Genomic DNA, 21753 nt, shown 5'->3' with positions numbered 1-21753 from the left:
TTTGTACAAATATATAGTGGTCTACAATGATCAATAAAATGTTTCCATGGATCAATTTAGTAATAATAACAATTGAATATTCTATTGTCATCGGAAACAAAGCTTCCCTGAAAATTTCAACGCGCTAGCTAACTGGGAAGTGCTCCAAAATTTCGATCGCAAGATTTGATGGAGAACCAAACAAACAAACAGACGCAAAAGCAAGTTAAATAAAACGTGGGAATAAACTATGTAAAACTATGTTAGATTTAAATATTTTATTTATTTTCAATGAATTTTTCCCTTGATTACGTTTTAAAGTACGTAAACAATTTCATCTTCATTTAAATCCGATGGGCAATCAAGGGTAGGATCACAGCAAGCAGGGTACTTTTTGGTGTAGTCGTAGGTCACCGTACATTCAGGGGGAAAGTTGGCGACTCCGCACCTGAACAGCGGAGAAAAACAACAAGGCGTATAGTCGTACTCAGGTTATTGATGTTGGGCTATGGTAACACTTAGTAATGTCAGTGGCGTCACAAGGGCATGTGTCACCCGGTGTGGTAATTGAGGGTGTTACCCTACCCCGTTTCCAAAAACTTCGCTTGCTTTCAATATTCTACCATAGTAACTGGTTAAAGCATTGTTTAGTAATTACATTCTACTATTTTTTTGTTTATTTGGTTTTACCCTCTAAATGGTGTCACTTGGTTCCGACCTTACAAACAACCTACGACTTGTGAAGCTACTTCTTTAACCCTCCAAAAGCTACATTGTATATTCAATCACAATTCAGCTTTGTGCAAACAATTGCAATTGGGTCGTTATGAAATAATATTGATCATTTTTTTATCAATAAATTTCCTCATGGTTTTTCTAATGAAGTATTATTATTACGTTTACTTATATCAAAGAACTGTCGCAAATCCAAATTTTACAAGTCGAGATGTTTGATTACATAAATTTGAGTAAATGACACATGTCGCGAGTCTTAAAAGTAATGAAAATTGAAACCCAATGTTCGCCTTGTTCAGGACACTTGCCTGGAATTTAAAAAAATAAACCGGGAGTGATCTCCGCTAAGCTTTCTCGAATTTGTTTTATATGAAACAACAGGGGATGGCAACTCGGGATATAGACATAATTTTAATCCATTTTAAATACTTAAACTTTTTAAAATAGAATAGAATCTCGTAGAAAGAAGAATTGCGCACCAAGTAAACGCCAAATTAAATGTTCATACTAGTGTAGAATATTATTAGTAGTTTATAAATTCACATGAGATTTTTGAGAAATCGGAAATAGCCTAAATTACTTCTTTCGGTCAACGAAATTACTCGAAATTTGACAGAAAGCAGACAATTAGATATTTTACTTACATGTGAAATTGCATTTATCTATATACAATAGTACTCAAGTTATAGGCTTTTGAAAAATTGAAAATAGAATAAATTACACTTCCGGAAATCGCTGAAAAGTTGTTTTGGTCCACAAACATTTCTCAAAATTTGACAGAAGGTAGAAAATTTGAGCTTTTACTTTTCATCTTCTTACTTAAGAATTTTTATCACAATTACTGTTATCTAAGAATATTAGAGGAAGTTTAGGGGAGATCACTCCCGCTTTATTTTCTTGAATAAACTTACAACCAAGGTTTCCCCTAAAAACAATCATAAAATTCTTATATTCATGAATGAATTAAAATATAAATTAATTCAAATAAATGTAATCAGAAGACAAGAATGGAAAAACATTATTTTGTTAACTTTATATTACTATCACTATGGAAGTAAAATTTAACACGTTTGATTGGCTTTCCAAATTTTTTTTATAAAACTGCACATATTGTCGACATTGCTAAAGTTCTATTTTCAAGTTCACCTTTAAACAAATAAGAATTTTTAACACCAATTTGCTAGAGGATTGATCGGGAATCAGAGGACACGCGAGAAGTGAACTAACTAAATTATAATGGAAGATTGGTCAGTGCACTACACTTTGCTACGACAGTGGCCATTTGACAGCTTCACATGAGATGTTGCAATATTAGCACGATAAATCTTTTACATTATTTTAAAAAGCTGGGCTTACGGGTAATTCTGTAAATACATGTAGCAATACACTTCGCAACTCGTCGGAGGTAAGTTTTCAAGATGTGTTGAAAATGTAATCTACTATATACAAATGAAATGGGCTATGTGTCTACGTATGTGTGCATGTAAAATGTATGCGTACGGAAGGCATGCATATAATAAAAAACTCAAAAATTAAACTTTCACAGGCAGCGAGAACGACGTCACAAGAAACTAAGAAGAAATCTATATATATAAAGCAAAGTAGTCGGGTACCCGACAGGGCACTTCCCGGCGTCGCAGGTGCGTCAAATTTTGGCAGAATCCTGCCTTGGGTCAATAGAACACGAGGACAGGTGCCGGTTGGCCGAAAAATTCACGAAGAGGGGTCAAAAGTGACCTCGACTGACCTCGACTTTGAATACGATGGTATTTTGTTCAATTTCTGGTTTCTTAAGTACTGAAAACATAAGTACCTTTTCAGGTAATTGGGAAAAATGTCATAAAAGGTTAAAATATTATTCTTTTGAATCCTCTGAATCGTGGGTAATTTCCAGTAACCGAAAGGGGTACTTTACGGGATGTCTGATTTTAAAAGATTTTAGAATATATTTACGATATAAAATCATCAAATTCTGACGGTTTCTGAGAAATTGGAAAAGGAGTAAAGTGTCCCTTTTTGATTACCGGAAATTATTCAAATGTTGATAGAAAAATAGGTAATTTTTATACATACTGTTTAGTCACCCTAAGAGTACTAAAGTTATAAGTTCTTTTAGAAAACAAAATTTAGGATATGTCAAGGAAATCAAGAATTTAAACAAATTAATCCAGTTATATAATCGTGGGCTTATGTATGACATTTCATCTACCTGAATAAAGTAGTATTCAAGTTATTTTATTTCCATAACAATAAAGCACTCCTTCCGGTTACCGGAAATCGTTAAATAATTCACACCAAAAAGCGCATGCAATTTAAAACTTACGTGATAGTTTCTTTCGTCTTCCATCATCACAGCTTCAACAGCCTGTAAATCTATAATTATTACAGGAGATAAAAACCATTATTACAGATGCGACATTATTGTATGGTGTCGTAATGTGCTATGAAAGTATTAACAACACGATTTTGCATTCCCAACATCCTAGTTAGGAATGTACAATTATTTTACATAAACAATAAAGTATTAAGTAGATAGATATAAGTAAACCTTATCATACCTGTCGGACTACGTGTCAGACGGTTGTGTCAAAAGGTATGTAAATTAATTTCATTTCTAGCTTTTAGATCACGAACAACTTGTTCTAAACATTTTAGTTAAGTCGCAGTTGAATAAGGTAATGATTCACTCGGCGACACCTGTTCGATTGAATTAACGTAGCGCAGAACTTCAAACAAACATTTTTACAAAAAGAAGGTTTGATAATGAGCGAAAGTATTTAGCATATACAAACTACACAACGTAACAAAAAGTAACACGTAACTAACAAACACGTAACGAATTATTACATAAACTGTTTAATAAACTTATGATATTTATTTCTTACGAGCTGAACCGCGTCGTATAATACGCCGCTATTTAGTTGTTTGATTTTCTATTTTTTTTATATTTCATAGTTAGTGAATTCGACACTACCCTCCCTTCCATCCCCCCTAGACATAACAGCCCCCCCCTCACATAAACCCCTGGCCAAATCGTCCGCGACATGTCCTCACTCTTACATAAACCAACTGGACATAAACCACACGGTCATAAACCCCCTAACAAACCACACTCCCATTGAGACTGAAACCCCCAAACTTAAACTTAACATGAGACGGTTAGCAATTTGTGAGTCAATTAGAGGGAAGCGAGGGAGAGAACTCTGTCATCCCACATGATGATCCTGATTATAAAAGGCTGTAAATGTTTTTATTTGCACGATAACGATGTGACAAAAAAAACACACCTCAGCAAATTAAAATGTAATTAGCGCTTTACGTCGTCAACCATGTACCTGAATTGATTACCTTTTCAAATTACAGTCTGAAAATAAACGAGCTGTTTATTTTCGACAATTGTCTACTTCTAGTTTTTTTCAAGGCAAAGGAAATTGCGTAAATTTACATTAATTTTCACATTGGACCCAAAATAAAAGTTTATATAACAAGTTGTTTCGACTAGTCAGTTGTTCAGTCTACGCCAGCAAACGTTACCACTTATCATCTATGATCAGACCAGTCTCAACATGAACAAGATAGTTTTAACTCTCGTCGTCTGCCTCGGTCTAGTTGGTTATGTGTCGGCGGCTACGTCGATGGGACTGGGTAAGAGAAAAAAAAATCAATTTTGTTTCAGGATCTTTTTTTGTGCAAGTTATCCTCATTTCTGTTTTCATTTGATCCGTACCAGAAAGTAAACTACATTTCTATCTATGTATAGATGTTATTTAATTTTTAACAAGTAGTATTAAATGTTTTGCCCGTATAAATATTTGCACAAAAATAAATAAGTAAATTATACAGCTATGTTTCCTGAACATTAAAGTTCCGTGTTTTACCAGGAGCTTGCCCTGATGGAGTAAAGTTTGGCGAATCCTGGTACCCACCGGGATGTGAGATTTGTGACTGTGGTGACGGAGGCTACCAATGCTTCTCGTAAGTTTTTATTACATACCAACTAGAACACATTGTTTAACTTCTTCATCTTCTTCTGCGTTTTTAATTGAGTTTATGTTAGAAGGATTCAAACAATATGTCTAACTTCGTCGTTAAACTGGATTGTGGTCACCAGATCCACGGGTGCCCCATGTAGTTTTTCCTTGAGTGGAGCGTATGGGGCCAGTAGTTTGGATTGCGCTTGGTTGTACAACGTGCAAAATATGTTACATACAAACTATAACACATTTTTAAACTAACACTAACACTTTTTTCCGAACACCACTTTTCATAACTTGAAACATCTGTTGATAGTTCTTTAATATAACGCCAATCCATCCCCGACAAGAGTTATTATTTCAGCGAGATTATTTAGATACATTCTCCCAAGACCCAATTTCTTGTAGTTACATTGTATTTGTAACGTATGAAAAAACACGGCACTGTTATCACCATAAACAGAGTACTATTAATCTTTCTGTTGTATTTACCACTCTTTCAGTTGCGGTTCTTATGGCTTCCCACCTGAGTGCACGGCGACGTACGATACCACCAAAAAATACCCAGATTGCTGTGAACCTACACTTGAATGTCCAAATTTAACTGAAAATTAAAATGTTTACAAGTTCCAAAAACGTTAAGAACATAACATAATTAAAATTTAAACCCAACGCAAATTACGGAGTTCAACTTTGTTTTTTCCCTTTGCTGCGCCTTGAGTCCAAAATTGACTACAAGATTCTAAACAAAACTACCATACCGAGTTGTTTTAAACTTGACACGCAGGTCAAGACCATGTAAACATTGATAATGACGTAAGATTAGATTTAATTAGATGTATTAACTTTTTAAATCTAATTATTGTGTAGCCCTACCTTGATATTTATCTATTAATTTAGTTGTTTAAGATTCGTGCGGTCCTGTTGGCTTTTAAAAATGCTTACAAATCTCTTCCATTTTAAATAAAACAACACTGCTTATACGCATATTGTGATAAACGAGATAAAAAGAAAAACGGTATACTCTTGGTGGAACTATAATGCTTTAGTGAATAAAAATATTTAAAAATAAACCGGGAATGATCTCCCCTAAACTTTCTCGAATATTCTTATATTAAACAACAGGTGATGGGAACTCGGGATATAGACATGATTTTTAATCCATTTTAAATACTTAAACTTATAAAAATAAAATAAAATCTCCTAGAAAAAAGAATTGCACACCAAGTGAACGCCAAATAAAAGTGCATAATAGTGCGGAATATTATAAGTACTTTATAAATTTGAATTCGTTTTTTTGAGAAATCGGAAATAGCGTAAATTACTACTTCCGTTCAAAGGAAAGTACTCAAAATTTGTCAGAAGGTAGAAAATTAGATCTTTTACTTACATGTGAATTTTTATTATCTATCTGAAATAGTACTCAAGTTATGGGCTTTTGAAAAAAAAACATCTGTTAATGAAGGTCTGTATCTTCGCTGAGCTTGCTTTGGAGACTCTCCATGTCCCTGCTCCATATAGCAAAACTGCCTTGACTTTTGAGTTATGTATCCTAATATTTTTCGTGTTGGAGTTGGTAGAATTTTTCCATATGGGTTGCAGAACAGTGAAAGCGGTTAGGACTCTATTAACTCTAGCACGTATGTCCTCCTCTGTGCCTCGCAATTTGCTTATCTTGCTGCCGAGGTAGACAAACTTCCACATCACGTGCTTGTCTCCAGTCTATTGTCACTGAGGTCTCTTGGTTATTGTTGATTCTCATAAAGTTTGTCTTTTCTTTGTTGATCTTGAGACCTACGCTCTGATAGATGGCTCCTAATGCATCAACTTTTTCTTGCATGTCTTGTAGCCTATAGGTAACACTATGCAAATACCAAGCAAAAAACGAACATTAAGTAAAACAGGTGGAATAAATTGTTTTTTTATATTTTTGTTCTTTTTGTTTCACCTATGAGATGATTCTAAACATTTTGAGGTAAACATTGGTCTATGCCTATCTTCTTATAATTCTGATCATCAGTTTGCATAATACTTATTTTATACTTTTAAGTAGACGGGTTACTGGCAAATCAAATGCCGTACGATTTTACTGTTACGAAAATTTTCTACCCATTTATTTGAAGCAAGAGTACAAAAAATGGGAATATATCAGAAATCAGATTACGAATAATAACACCAACAACAAACACAAACATAATACATAGAGATTAAAAAAAAAAACAGGCACATTGATAAATAGACACCGATACATACACACAGAGTTAACACCTGTCACAAGTCTCTGTATAATTGCTTAGACCAGTGGCGTAGACAGATATATATATATATATATATATATATATATATATATATATATATATATATATATATATATATATATATATATGTGTGTGTGTGTGTGTGTGTGTGTATTAGAAATAAAATTTTAATAATGTAAATATAAACTGGCACAATCGTTACACCGTCAACTGCTTAAACGTAGAACAAATATTATTATTTGGTTCCCGTGAAGGATACATCACCACATTGAAAACAACCATCGCTACCTACACCACTGGCTCACGCTATACTTGTTTTCAGGTTTAAGAGCAGTACACTAGAAATAATCGTGTCAGCAAATTAACATGTAATTAGTGTCACTTCTGATTTAATTACACATTTTAAATTACTATCTGATGAGAAATTAACTGCTTATTTACGTCAACTGTCAACGGATATTTATTCTGAAGCAATCCAATTTGCATAATTTATTGAAATTAACATTGAAACACGGTTAAAAAAGGTTTTAGATCTATAAAATACGTGGTTTGGTGTTCCGTCTACTCTAGCAAAGATTTCACGTGGTGATCACACAGTACCAGTCCAAAATTAACAAGATAGTTTTAACCCTCGTCGTCTGTCTCGGTCTAGTCAGCTTCGCCTCGGCCTCAGTATCCATGGGATTAGGTAAGAGATGTAGATTTAAATTAATTTAATTTATTTTTTTACGTGATGTTAGTTACTTTTTTCGTTTTGATCTTGTCCTTAAAGTAGAGTAGAAACAACACAAGCTATCATAGTGTGGAATTATTTTGTGACTGGTCTGGCGATAGAGTGATACAGGGGTTTCCAAACATTTCAGTCCACATTAACTATCAAATTTCAGTTCGGCGGCCTCGGGCAGATGAGGCTCGTTAGCTGGGGACAGCAACTCTTCTAGGAGAGACAACTTCAATATCAAACAACTGCTGCCTTGTAGTTTGTTCTTGGTTGAACAAAGGCTATGGAAGCAAATCCAAAAAGAAAAGCAGGCTGAAATCGGAGTCTATGGCCTCAATGGCGCATAACCAGTTGACACGTATCCTTAATTGTGATGGAGGCGTGGTCGAGTCGGCAAAAGCTCATGGTTGATAAATTCGAAAAAGTATCGAGTTCAACCCTCTGGCAGATAAGGCTCGATCCCTCCCAACACTAAAAATTAAGAACGAAGAAGAAGAGAAGAAGTTCGGGGGCCAGTTTCTTCCAGGTATGATATTTCTGGGCAAAGTTCCTCAGCAATCACCGACAAACGATTTTTCCTTGGACAAAAAGATCTCCGCGGGCCGGATGAGAGGACATCGCGGGCCGCATCCGGTCCGCGGGCCGTAGTTTGGAGACCCCTGGAGTAATACATAAATAATGACTAAAGAAGCTTAAGGGTTAGTTTATATTGATCATAGAGAGTATTTGCTGTTGTTTTATCTGTATTAATGTGTACAGTGTGAGTATGGCGAGACGAGAACAGAGTAATTACTAGACATGATTTGTGGATAGTTTATGAATAAGATAGTGGCAACATGAAATTGAATTCTGCATAGCAATTACAAGTATTAATCTTTAATGTGTCTAATTAGTATGCACGGAAATGTGTCTTATGTCGTACTTATCAATGAAGATATGGTGTCGTCTAGACACTTGGGCAGATGAAGTAGAGCTCATCTGTTTCAAAGACCTCCTCACAAGAATGTATAGTGTGGTTAGGCCTAACGTGAGTTAGGTATCCATTAGAGCTGAGTGGACTCTGGGACATTCTTCAGACTTGAACCTGGATTAGCGGTCTAGCGCTCTACCGCTAGACCACGCCTTCACCTAAGTTATAGTGTAATTTATAGTAGTAATGTCGCAGATAAATATAATCGTAGACCCCATTACACACGCTAGAATTTTTAATTTAAAATTTAAAATTTGGATTGCATATTTTGCCAATACATTCACCCAACAAACAAAACCACCGTGATTGCTGGGTTTTTTTCAACCGTACATTTTCTTTATTTTACTAGGATCTTGTCCCAAAGGAGTTAAACCAGGCAAATCGTGGTACCCCGAGGGATGTCAGAAATGTGACTGTTATAAGGGAAGCTACCAATGCTACACGCAAGTCTTTTCATTTTTTTCAGTTTAAAAAGAGTTTTTGATTTACTCTTCATTTACATATGCCTTATTTCCACCACTTGTGAAATATATTAATGATACTAATAATTCATTCCAAATAAAAAGTTTCGAGAACTATTACTTTCTCGTTTACGAAGTATAAAGGAAGTATGTAATCGTGAAAAAATCGACGTTTTATACCTCCATGAGACGGAAAAAATAGTTTTGCAATTGTGTCCGTATGTCTGTGTGTGTGATGTGTGTATGCTTGTCTTTGAAAACGATAAATTAAGTACCTTTACAGATACGATGATGAAATGTCATATGTATTAATATCGTATCAAATTTGTAGTTCGGTATCAACTTTTCAGCGATTTACGGTAACCGGAAGTGGAACTTAGTCTACTTTCGGTTTTTTAAAAGCATATTACTTAAATACTGTTTCTCTGATTGACGAAATTTCACATATAAGTAAAAGATCTAATTCTCTGTTTTCTGTCAAATGATTTGTAATTTCCAATACTTTAATCTATTTCCGATTTCTCAGAAACTTATATGAATGAATAAAGTGCTATTGTTCCTTACTATTTTAATTTTACACGTATTGTTTGCTGTTCACTTGGTGCGTAATTCTTTTTTTCTACGCGATTCAATTCTATTTTTAAAAGCTAAATTTTATAAAATTGATTAAAAAGCATGTCTATATCCCGAGTAGCCATCCCCCGTAGTGTTTTATAAGAATACTCGAGAAAGTTTAGGGGAGATCACTCCCGCTTCATTTTTAGGTAAGCTGTCTTAAAAAATCCTTGTGAACATATTGGTAGTGTTATTAGATTTACATGCCAGCTGCGACATGGTGGAAACATTGTGAACTGACAAAACTATATGGTACGAGCCGGCCCGCGGCATAACATACGCCGCTATTTAGTTGTTGTTTTTTCTACTTTTCAGTAATTCTTAATTTGTGAATTCGACGGTACCAACGCTGCCACTGAAAATATTTCTTTAAAACACTATAAGTTGCACGTTATGGACCATAACACCCCCTTCCATCCCCACCCCCTCCGTCCCCACCCCCCTACGTTTAAAATCGTTTCAAACTAAATTATCTGCCCCTAATAGTCGTCACTAAACCCGGCTCTGCTTGTAAACATTTAGAGTGAACACAGCTCACTAAGACCATGTAGGGGTGGGGATGGTAAGGAGCGCGTTTACAGCTTGTTTTCTAGCGTCTCTCAGAAGAGAATTATATTTATAGATGTTTTCGATCATAATTTGAGATCACTAATTCACGCTGCTATTTTAACATCTTTTTCAGATGCAGTAGCGTGAGCTTCCCACCTGAGTGTAAGGTTACCTACGACACGACCAAAAAGTACCCGGATTGCTGTGTTCCTAAACTTGACTGCCCACAGAATTAAATGATAAATCAAGTTGTTTTCAAGATTCTAAACATAATCAACTGAAATTTAATTTTAAAGCTCCACTTCTGTAAACGAAAATGAAATCTAACATCTTTCTGGTTGTTTTTGAGTTTATCAATTTATTTTTAGAACGTGCTCACGTGTGATATAATTAAAAAAATGTGGGGAGTGAGCGAGATGGATCTCAAACATACAAGTTAACTTAAGATCTGAAAAATGTAACTTTCATGCAATCTCTTTATTGAGGTAAATATTTAAATATCGCCACTCCATACTGTATTTTAAACTAGCTTATTTATATACTAGAAAACCATTATTAAACGATAACAATGGGGTATTTAAAACAAAATGTAATTTCTTTATAATAATGATTTATATAATTCTCAAACAATTAGTCCACATAATCAAAACAAGCCCCAAATAAAAACCGAAATTAAGAAACAGATTAACAATAATCATAAAAACAATAATCATAATAGTCCATTATGGCTAAAATATAACAAATGAACACCTTTTTCTATAACATGATCACGAATGTTGAAATAGTTCTCTGAAAACATTTCACGGCCATGGCAATGTATATTTATTATGGCAACATATAGACGCTTAAACATTACAGCTGTTTACAACATGGCCTGCAGTAGGCCCTACTTGAAACATGGAACATTTTTTTTAATTTGAATAATAGAATAACTAAATAACTACAAGTTAAATGTATCGAACCCGGTACATTTATATATAATGCTAATTTTAAACTGACAAGCGTAAGCCTGTTCCTAATCACATGCTGATAGATATTCGATGGTTTCGTTTGAAAACTTAAGTTCGATTCCAATGAGTCACAATTGTATAATAGTTAAATCGCAACACATGTTGCATTTGAAATACGAAGAGCGCTATTTCACAATTTCACACCAACATGTTTGTGATTGTAAGATTAACGTGTTCGATGCAGCAGTGATATGCTAGGGGCCCAAGTAATGGCAGAGTGTAACTTGATTCCACGCGTTGTCAAGATTAAATCATTGAACGAAGATGGTTTGGATAATCAAGTAAACAAACACTAATTTTTAAAAATAACAAAAACGTAACCACCCTCTTTAAAACATGTAGGCTACACCATGTGATTAATGCAACACTGTGTAAAACAGTTAACTATACGTAACATACTTAACCATAAGTAAAACACTTAACCATATGTAAAACACTTAACCATATGTAAAACACTTAACCATCTGTAAAACACTTAACCTTATGTAAAACACTTAATCAAATGTAAAACACTTAACTATATGTAAAACATTTAACCATTTGTAAAACACTTAACCATATGTAAAACACTTAACCATATGTAAAACACTTAACCATATGTAAAACACTTACTCAAATGTAAAACACTTAACTATATGTAAAACACTTACCCATATGTAAAACACTTACCCATATGTAAAACACTTAACCAAATGTAAAACACTTAACCATATGTAAAAAACTTAACCAAATGTAAAACACTTAACCATATGTAAAACACTTACCCATATGTAAAACACTTAACTAAACGTGTGTGTATTTTTTTTACACGAGAAGTTGAATCCGATATCAATTAGGTGGAAGAAATTTCAAGTGAAAACCCACGCTCACATACGCACACACAAACACAAACATACCAGATTTTCATAATTTGAATCGATGTTTGCTGTTTGAGAAAGCAGCATAAAAATGACAGCTTTAATAAACTAATACATTATTAATGGTTTATTTCTTTTATACGTTAATCCTTACTTCAATTACACTTTGAAAATAATCTGTCCGTTTTTTTTACGCCCAATGTCAATATTTAGTTAATTGAAATGTTCGGATTAGCAAAATAAATTTATTCAAATTAATTTTAGAAAGTGATAGCTAACTTTGGCCTATATAATGCGTGGTTGGGGACAATATGATGTACAATCTACACGAGCAAATATTTCACGCACAAGGCATTCATTGTCAGACCAGTCTCAACATGAACAAGATAATTATAACTCTCGCCGTCTGCCTCGGTCTTGTTGGCTACGTGTCGTCAGCTGTTATGCGGGGAGAGGGTAAGATGAATTAATTATACGAGCCGACCCTCGGCGTATCATACGCCGCTATTTAGTTGTTTGTTTTTCTACTTTTCAGTAATTCATATTTGTGAATTCGACAGTACCAATGCTGCCACTGAAAATATTTGCTTTAAAATACTATCAGATGGTCGTTAAGGACGATACCCCCCTCCTTTTCCCCAACCCCTACCCCACCCCCCACGCTCCCCCACCCCCTTGAAAGCAAACTCCTCTTAGTTACCTCCCCTAAGTTTAAAATCGTTTGAAACTATATTATCTGCCCCTAATAGCCGTCACTAAACCCGGCTCTACGATTGTAAACATTTAGCGTGAACCACAGCTCACCAAATTTCCTAGAGAGGAAGAGAGGAGACTGCAAGGCGCGCTTACAGTTTGTTTTCTAACGTCTCCAAGAAGAGAAGTATATATATATATATATATATATATATATATATATATATATATATATATATATATATATATATATATATATATATTCTTTAATGTGTCTAACTAGCATGCACGGAAATATTTGTCTGATGCCTTACTCATAGTATAATCCAGATGGTTTGGGCACATGAAGTCATGTTTTAAAAACTTCGGCTTTAGAAAGGATAGTGTGGTCAGGACTAACATGAGTTTAGGTACCCATAAGTGGACTCTTGGTCATTCTTCTGAGTTGAACACAGATTCGAACTCGAGACTTTCAGTTTAGCAGTCTAGCTCTCTACCACGACTTCACATAAATTATAGAGTAATGTATAGTGGTAATGTCGCATATATATATATATATATATATATATATATATATATATATATATATATATATATATATATATATATATATATATATATATACTCGTAGACACCATCACACTCTCTAGAAGTTAATTTAAAATTTAAAATTTAGATTGTACATTTCTCCAATACATTCACCCAACAAACAAAACCACCGTGATTGCTGGGTTTTTTTTCAACCGTACATTTTCTTTATTTTACTAGGATCTTGTCCCAAAGGAGTGAAACCAGGCCAATCATGGTACCCCGAGGGATGTCAGAAATGTGATTGTTATAAAGGAAGCTACCAATGCTACACGTAAGTCTATTCATTTTATTCTAATTAAAAAGAATTTAGATGATATCGTCATTCACACATGCCTTATTTCCACTACTTGTGACATAATATGATTCTAATACTTTATTCAGGAAGAAAAGTTTTGAGAATTATTACTTTCTCGTATACGAAGTATTAAAGGAAATATTGAAGTCGTGCAAAAAATCAAATTCGAGATTTTCAAAAATCTCGACGTTTTATACCTCCCCGAGTCGAAAAAACTTAGTTTTGCAATAATGTGACCGTGTGTCTGTGTGTGTATGTGTGTGTGATGTGTGTATGCTTGCCATTTAACAGGATATATATATATATATATATATATATATATATATATATATATATATATATATATATATATATATATATATATATTATTTATATATATATATTAGTATTATATCACATTTTTCGTTCGGTATTAACTTTTCAACGATTTCCGGTAAACGGAAGTGGAACTTAGTCTACTTTCGGTTTTTCAAAAGCTTATAACTTGAGCACTGTTTCTGATAGACAAAATAGTTTCACATATAAGTAAACGATCTAATTCTCTGTTTTCCGTCAAATGTGTTGTAATTTCCGGAAGTAGTACTTTAAGCTATTTCCGATTTTACAAAAAGCTATATGAATATATAAAATACTAATGTCCCGCGCTATTTTACTCGTATTGTTTCCTGTTTAGTTGGTGCGTAATTCTTTTTCCTAAGAGATTCCATTCTATTTTAAATATTTAAACATTGATTAAAAAGCATGTCTATATCCCAAGTTGCCATCCCCTGTAGTGTTTTATAAGAATATTCGAGAAAGTTTAGGGGAGATCACTCCCTTTTTTATTTTTAGATACGTTGTCTTAAAAATTCCCCATGAACATATCGTTAGTGTGCTCTTATGTGAATTATTATTAGATTTACATGCCAGCTGCGACATGGTGGAAACATTGTGAACTGACAGAGCTACCGATCACTAATTCGCCCTGCTCTTTGTACATCTTTTCAGATGCGGTAGTGTCAGCTTCCCACCAGAGTGTAAGGCTACCTACGAAACGACCAAAAAGTACCCAGATTGTTGTGTTCCTAAACTTGACTGCCCACAGAAGTAAATGAAAAATCAAGATGTTTTGAAGATTCTAAACATAATCAACTGAAATTTAATTTTAAAACTCCACTTCTGTAAACGAAAATGAAATCTAACATCTGTCTGATTGATTTTGTGTTTATCAATTTATTTTTAGAACGTGCGCACGTGTGATACAATAAAAATGTGGGGGTGAAATGAATCTGAAATGTAATGTCAGTGGCGTCACAAGGGCATGTGTCACCCGGTGTGGTAATTGAGGGTGTTACCCTACCCCGTTTTAAAAAACTTCGCTTTCTTTCAATATTCTACCATATTAACTGGTTAAAGCATTGTTTTGTAATTACATTCTATTTTTTTGCTTATTTCGTGTCACCCTCTAAATGGTGTCACTTGGTTCTGACCTTACAAACAACCTACGACTTGTGAAGCTACTTCTTTAACCTTGCAAAAGCTACATTATATATTCAATAAGAATTCAGCTTTGTGCAAACAATCGCAATTATTTTTAATATCAATTTGCTAGAGGATTGATCGGGATTCAGAGGGCACGCGAGAAGTGAACAAAATAAATTAAAATGGAAGATTGATCAGTGCAGTACACTTTGCTACGACGGTGGCGATTTGACAGCTTCACATAAGATGTTGCAATATTAGCACGATAAATCTTTGACATTATTTTAAAAAGTTGGGCTTAAAGGGTAGTTCTGTCGGAGGTAAGTTTTAAAGATGTGTTGAAAATAAAATCTACTATATACAAATGAAATGGGCTATGTGTCTACGTATGTGTGAATGCAAAATGTATCTGTGTGGAAGGCAGCGAGAACGACGTCACGAGAAACTAAGAAGAAATATATATATATAAAGCAAAGTGGTCGGGTACCCGATAGGGCACTTCCCGGCGTCACAGGCGCGTCAAATTTTGGCAGAATCCTGCCTTGGGTCAATAGAACACGAGGACCGGTGCCGGTTGGCCGAAAAATTCACGAAGAGGGGTCAAAAGTGACCTCGACTGACCTCGACTTTGTATACGATGGTATTTTGTTCAATTTCTGGTTTCTTAAATACCGAAAACATAAGTGCCTTTTCAGGTAATTGGGAAAAATGTCATAAAAAGGTTAAAAAAATATTATTCTTTTGAATCCTCTGAATCGTGGGTAATTTCCAGTAACCGAAAGGGGTACTTTAGGGGATGTCTGATTTTAAAAGAATTTAGAATATATTTACGATATAAAATCATCAAATTCTTACGGTTTCTGAGAAATTGGAAATGGAGTAAAGTGTCCCTTTTTGATTACCGGAAATAATTCAAATGTTATAGAAAAATAGATAATTTTTATACATAATTTTTAGTCACCCTAAGAATACTCAAGTTATACGTTTTTTAGAAAACAAAATTAAGGATATGTCAAGGAAATAAAAAATTTAAACAAATTAATTCAATTATATAATCGTGGGCTTATGTATGAAATTTCGTCTACCTGAATAAAGTAGTATTCACGTTATTTTATTTCCATAACAATAAAGCACTCGTTCCGGTTACCGGAAATCGTTAAATAATTCACACCAAAATGCGCATGCAATCTAAAACTTACGTGATAGTTTCTTTCGTCTTCCATCATAACATCTCCATCAACATGTAAATCTATAATTATTACAGGAGAGGAAAACAGCTATTACAGATGCGACATTATTGTATGGTGTCGTAATGTGCTATGAAAGTATTAATAACACGATTTTGCATTCCCAACATCATAGTTAGGAATGTACAATTATTTTACATAAACAATAAATTATTAAGTAGATAGATATAAGTAAACCTTATCATACCTGTCGGACTACGTCTCAGACGGTTGTGTCTAAAGGTATGTAATTCAATTTCATTTTTAACTGTAAGATCCCGAACAACTTGTTTTAAACATTTTAGTTAAGTCGCAGTTGCAGTCAAATAAGGTAATGATTCACTCGGCGACACCTGTTCGATTCAATTAACGTAGAGCAGAACTTCAAACAAAAATGTTTACAAAGGGAAGGTTTGATAATGAGCTAAAGTATTTAGCATATAAAAAGTACACAACATAACTAAAAGTAACACATAACTAACACGTAACGAATTATTACAAAAACGGATTAAGTATATGATATTTATTTCTTACGAACTGACGCGCGTCGTATAATATTCCGCTATTTAGTTGTTTTATTTCCTACTTTTCAATACTTCATAGTTAGTGAATTCGACACTACCCTCTCTTCCATCCCCCCCCCCCCCCCCCCAGCGAGGCAGCCTTCCGTGACGACAGTTTACGACGAAAATGAAAAGATCAAGCAGAACTTCTGACATCTCCTTAGTTTCAAATCGTTCAAAAGCTAAATTATCTGCCTCTAATAGCCGTTACTAATTCGACACTGCTCTACGGTCTTAGGTACTTTGACCATAGGTGCTTTGACCATAGGGGGTTTGACCACAATGGGTTTGACCACAGGGGGTTTGACCACAGCGGAGCTTTGACCACAGAGGGTGGTTAACCATAATATATAGATTTTAAAATAGAAATTAGAAACTGTTATTTGATTTAAATTTATGATACATTTCATACGATTTTATACATGTTTCCTGAGAGTCCATTAATTGAAATTAACATGTAGGCCTACTTTAAAAATTCAATAACGATATTTTAGTCTCCACATAAGGGGTGGTGGTAGATTTATTTTAAATAGAAATCAAATAATGAGACATAAAAAGTTTCACAAATAAATAATGTAGATGAACCTGAAAATGCATAGCATACATTAAGGATAAAAAAGCATGCTAACAGCATAGTCAAAGAAGTAATACTTGTATGGTTAACTAAATGGCAGTTGTGCTATAGCACGCAAATATATCAGTACATCCAGAGGCGTAGCGAGGGGGGGGGGGTGCGGACCGCACCGGGTGACATCACTTAGTGGGGGGGGGGGGGGTGACACCAAGGCAAAAAATAGCAAAATATATAGAGAAAAACTTGAGGGGGGGGGGGGGGGGTTGCAAACCGAAAGTTCGAGGGGGGGGGGGAGGGGGTGCAAATCGAAAATTTGAGGGGGGGGGGGTGCAAATCGATAATTTGAAAGTTTGTCCCCGGGAAGGGTCGCTACGCCTCTGGGGGTGGGGTGGGGGTGACACCATTAAGTGCCGCACCGGGTGACACCCGACCTCGCTACGCCACTGAGTACATCTGCTTGACCACATGTCCGTACACATTTGACCATATATCAGTACATCTGTTTGACCATTATGTCTGAACAGCACGTTGTAATTTTTTTTGCAGTATTCATTGTAGCTTCTCAGTTGGGTAGCTTGCTTCTGTGACACTTTGCAAGAAAGTTGTCTTTTGTTGTTTGCAGTCCATATATAGACCTTCAAGGAATGCCACATTGTTGGGTGACAACATTGGAGGAGAGACTGAAGACTGTAATGCCATCCCTCTCAAATGTTATTTGTTTATGCTACACCATCGCAAATCGTGTGTATTTGATTCCAATTTTTAAAAATTTAATCCGTACCATATATGGACCAAGAGCTTGTTATCAAACGCCCCCATTTGACAAACCACCTGTGATCAAAGATCCTCTGCTGAGAAAACACCTGTGGTCAAACCCGCTATGGCCAAAGCCCCTAAGGTCAAAACCCCGATATGGTCAAAGCCCCGCAGTGGTCAAAGCCCCTATGGTCAAACCACATTGTGGTCAAAGGTCCGCGCACCGGCTCTACAATTGTAAACATTCGGGGTGGACCTTAGCTCACCAGCATGGTGGGGGTGGGGGTTGTAGCTTTATAGACAATATATAGACAATATGTTTTCTGATAATTTTTCTAATATTGTTTTAATTTTTTTACCTTATTAAATTATCCAGCAATACGAAATTTATCTGATAAAATAATAGTTCATTGACCACTTTTAGTTAAGTTAATTTTTCTCCCCTAGATATAACACCCCCCCCCCTCCCCACATAAACCCCTGGACAAAAACTACCGCGACATGTCCTCACTCTCTTACATAAACCAACTTGACATCAACCAACTGGACATAAACCACACGGACATAAACCACACGGACATAAACCACACGGACATAAACCACACGGACATAAACCACACGGACATAAACCAACTTGACATCAACCAACTGGACATAAACCACACGGACATAAACCACACGGACATAAACCACACGGACATAAACCAACTTGACATCAACCAACTGGACATAAACCACACGGACATAAACCACACGGACATAAACCACACGGACATAAACCACACGGACATAAACCAACTGGACATAAACCACACGGACATAAACCACACGGAGATAAACCCCCTAACAAACCTCAATCCCATTGAGACTGAGACCTCTAAACTTAAACTTAACATGATACGGTTAGCAATTTGTGAGTCAATTAGAGGGAAGCGAGAGGGAGAACTCTGTCATTACTCATCCCACATGATAATCCTGACTAGAAAAGACTTAATGCTTTAATTTGCATGATAATTCTGTGACAAAAAAAACCCACCTCAGCAAATTAAAACGTAATTAGCGTTTTACTTCGTCAACCATGTACCTGAATTGATTACCTTTTCAAATTACAGTCTGAAAATAAACGGGCTGTTTGTTTTCGCCAATTGTCTACTTCTAGTTTTTTTTTCAAGGCAATAGAAAGTGCGTAATTTAAATATTTAAATTAATTTTCAAATTGGACCCAAAATAAAAGTGTATATAACAAGTTGTTTCGACTAGTCAGTTGTTGAGTCTACGCCAGCAAACGTTACCACTTATCATCTGTTATCAGACCAGTCTCAACATGAACAAGATAGTTTTAACTCTCGTCGTCTGCCTCGGTCTTGTTGGTTACGTGTCGGCTTCTACGTCGTATGGAATGGGTAAGAGAAAAATTTCGTTTTCAGTATCATTTTTTGTTCAAGTTATTTTTGTTTCTGTTTTCATGTGATACGTACCAGAAAGGAAACTGCATTTCTATCAATATACAGAAGTTATTATTTTTTTAAAGTTGTATTAAATCTTTCGCCCGTACATTTATTTTTTTAGTCGCAAAAAAGGTTATACAGCTTTGTTTCCTAAACATTAAAGTTCCTTGCCTTTACCAGGAGCTTGCCCTGATGGAGTAGAGGTTGGCGAATCATGGTACCCATCGGGATGTCAGCGATGCGACTGTTATGGTGGAAGCTACCAATGCTACTCGTAGGTTTTTATTACATACCAACTAGAACACATTGTTTAACTTCTTCATCTTCTTGTGCGTTCTTAATTGAGTTTATGTTAGAAGGATTCAAACAATATGTCTAACTTCGTCGTTAAACTGGATTGTGGTCACCAGATCCGCGGGTGCCCCCTAAGTTTTTCCTTGAGTAGGGCGTATGGGGCCAATGTTTTGGATCGCGCTTGGTTGTACAAGGGGCAAAATATATTACATACCAACCATAACACATTTTTAAACTAACACTAACACTTTTTTCCGAACCCCACTTTTCATAACTTGAAACATCTGTTGATAGTTCTTTAATATAACACTAGTTCATCCCCGACAAGAATTATTTTTTCAGCGAGATTATTTAGATAAATTCTCCAAATACCTAATTTCTTGTAGTTACATTGTATTTGTAACGTTTGAAAATACGGCACTGTTATCATCATAAACAGAGTACAATTAATCTTTCTGTTGTATTTACCACTGTTTCAGATGCGGTAGTGTCAGCTTCCCACCTGAGTGCACGGCGTTTTACGATACCACCAAAAATTACCCAGATTGCTGTGAACCTAGACTTGTCTGTCCAGACGATTTAAGTGAAGATTAAAATGTTAACAAGTTCCAAAACGTTAAGAACATAACAAAATTAAAATTTAAATCCAATGCAAATAATGAAGTTCAACTTTTTTTTTACCAGCAGTTAGTGAAACTGATTCCTTGTTTGTGCTTTTGCGTTTTTTCCTTTGCTGCGGCTTAAGTCCAAAATTGAGGACAAAATTCAAAACCAAACTACTATACCAAGTTGTTTTAAATTTCACATGCAGGTCAAGACAATGAGGAAATTCATAATGGCATAAAATTACACTTAATTAGATGCATTAACCCTTACTCTTTGCTCCTTATGTAACATAGGGCCTCCACTATTTCCTTTCATTTCGTTCGATCTCCGGCTATTAATTTTGCAATCTGCCAAGGTATCCCTGTTGGTTTCAGTTCTTCGAGATGACTCCGCCTGCAGGTCTGTCTTGTGCGCCCTCTCTTCTGCTTTCCATTGTGGGTGGTATATTTGATTGAGCCTTTCGCAGTGTGCCCCACCCAGCGCCACTTCCTTCTTCTTATTTGTACTATCATAAACTCCTGCATTCCTTTTGCCATAATTCTATATTCGGCACTTTGTCCTACCACTTTAATTTCAAATTCTGTCCTAGACATTTGTTCACGAAGGTCTGTATCTTCTCTGTGCTTGCCTGAGAGACTCTCCATGTCTCTGCTCATTTATAGTAAAACTCACTTGACATTTGAGTTCGTATCCTAATTTTTGTCGTGTTGTAGATGGCAGAATTTTTCAATATGGGTCGCAGAACTGTGAAATCGCAAATAACTCTACTAATTCTAAAAATTATTTCCTTATCTGTGCCTCCTGACGTGCTGATCTTGCTGCCAAGGTAGACAAACTCTTCCACATCATTTACCTGTCTTCCGTCTATTGTCACTGGGGCCTCCTGGTTATTGTTAATTCTCATCACTTCTGTCTTTTCTTTGTTGATCTTGAGACCTACGCTGAGAGATGGCCCCTATTGCATCAACTTTTTCTTGCATGTCTTGTAGCCTATAGTTAACACTGTGCAAATACCAAACAAAACACGAACATTAAGTAAAACAGGTGGAATATATTGTTTTTTATATTTTTGTTCTTTTTGTTTCACCTATGAGATGACTCTAAACATTTTGAGGTA

General features: G+C 35.3%; 2 protein-coding genes and 1 long non-coding RNA gene across 3 annotated transcripts; 2 read left to right on the top strand and 1 right to left on the bottom strand.

The window, feature by feature from the left end:
• Nucleotides 1–288: 288 nt before the first annotated feature.
• LOC131928637 (uncharacterized) lies at nt 289–16647 on the bottom strand. Its single transcript, XR_009383817.1, has 4 exons — nt 16604–16647; nt 16369–16418; nt 3038–3087; nt 289–427 (listed from the first exon to the last, which is right to left on the bottom strand). It is a non-coding gene; the product is annotated as an uncharacterized LOC131928637 (long non-coding RNA).
• Nucleotides 4124–5355, top strand: LOC131928636 (venom toxin OcyC11-like). Its single transcript, XM_059284706.1, has 3 exons — nt 4124–4359; nt 4596–4689; nt 5192–5355. The coding sequence occupies exons 1-3, from the start codon at nt 4281–4283 to the stop codon at nt 5301–5303; spliced, it is 285 nt and encodes a 94-aa protein (XP_059140689.1). The 5' UTR covers nt 4124–4280; the 3' UTR covers nt 5304–5355.
• A 2848-nt stretch (nt 16648–19495) lies between the features above and the next one.
• LOC131928634 (venom toxin OcyC11-like) lies at nt 19496–20685 on the top strand. Its single transcript, XM_059284704.1, has 3 exons — nt 19496–19691; nt 19917–20010; nt 20510–20685. The coding sequence occupies exons 1-3, from the start codon at nt 19613–19615 to the stop codon at nt 20622–20624; spliced, it is 288 nt and encodes a 95-aa protein (XP_059140687.1). The 5' UTR covers nt 19496–19612; the 3' UTR covers nt 20625–20685.
• Nucleotides 20686–21753: the final 1068 nt, after the last annotated feature.

Source organism: Physella acuta, unplaced genomic scaffold, assembly GCF_028476545.2.
Source record: "Physella acuta isolate Inbredline_101_S28 unplaced genomic scaffold, ASM2847654v3 ptg001528l, whole genome shotgun sequence".
Lineage (NCBI taxonomy): Eukaryota > Metazoa > Mollusca > Gastropoda > Physidae > Physella > Physella acuta.
Note: the sequence above shows the minus strand (reverse complement) of the source record. Positions and strands in the feature narration are given on the sequence as shown.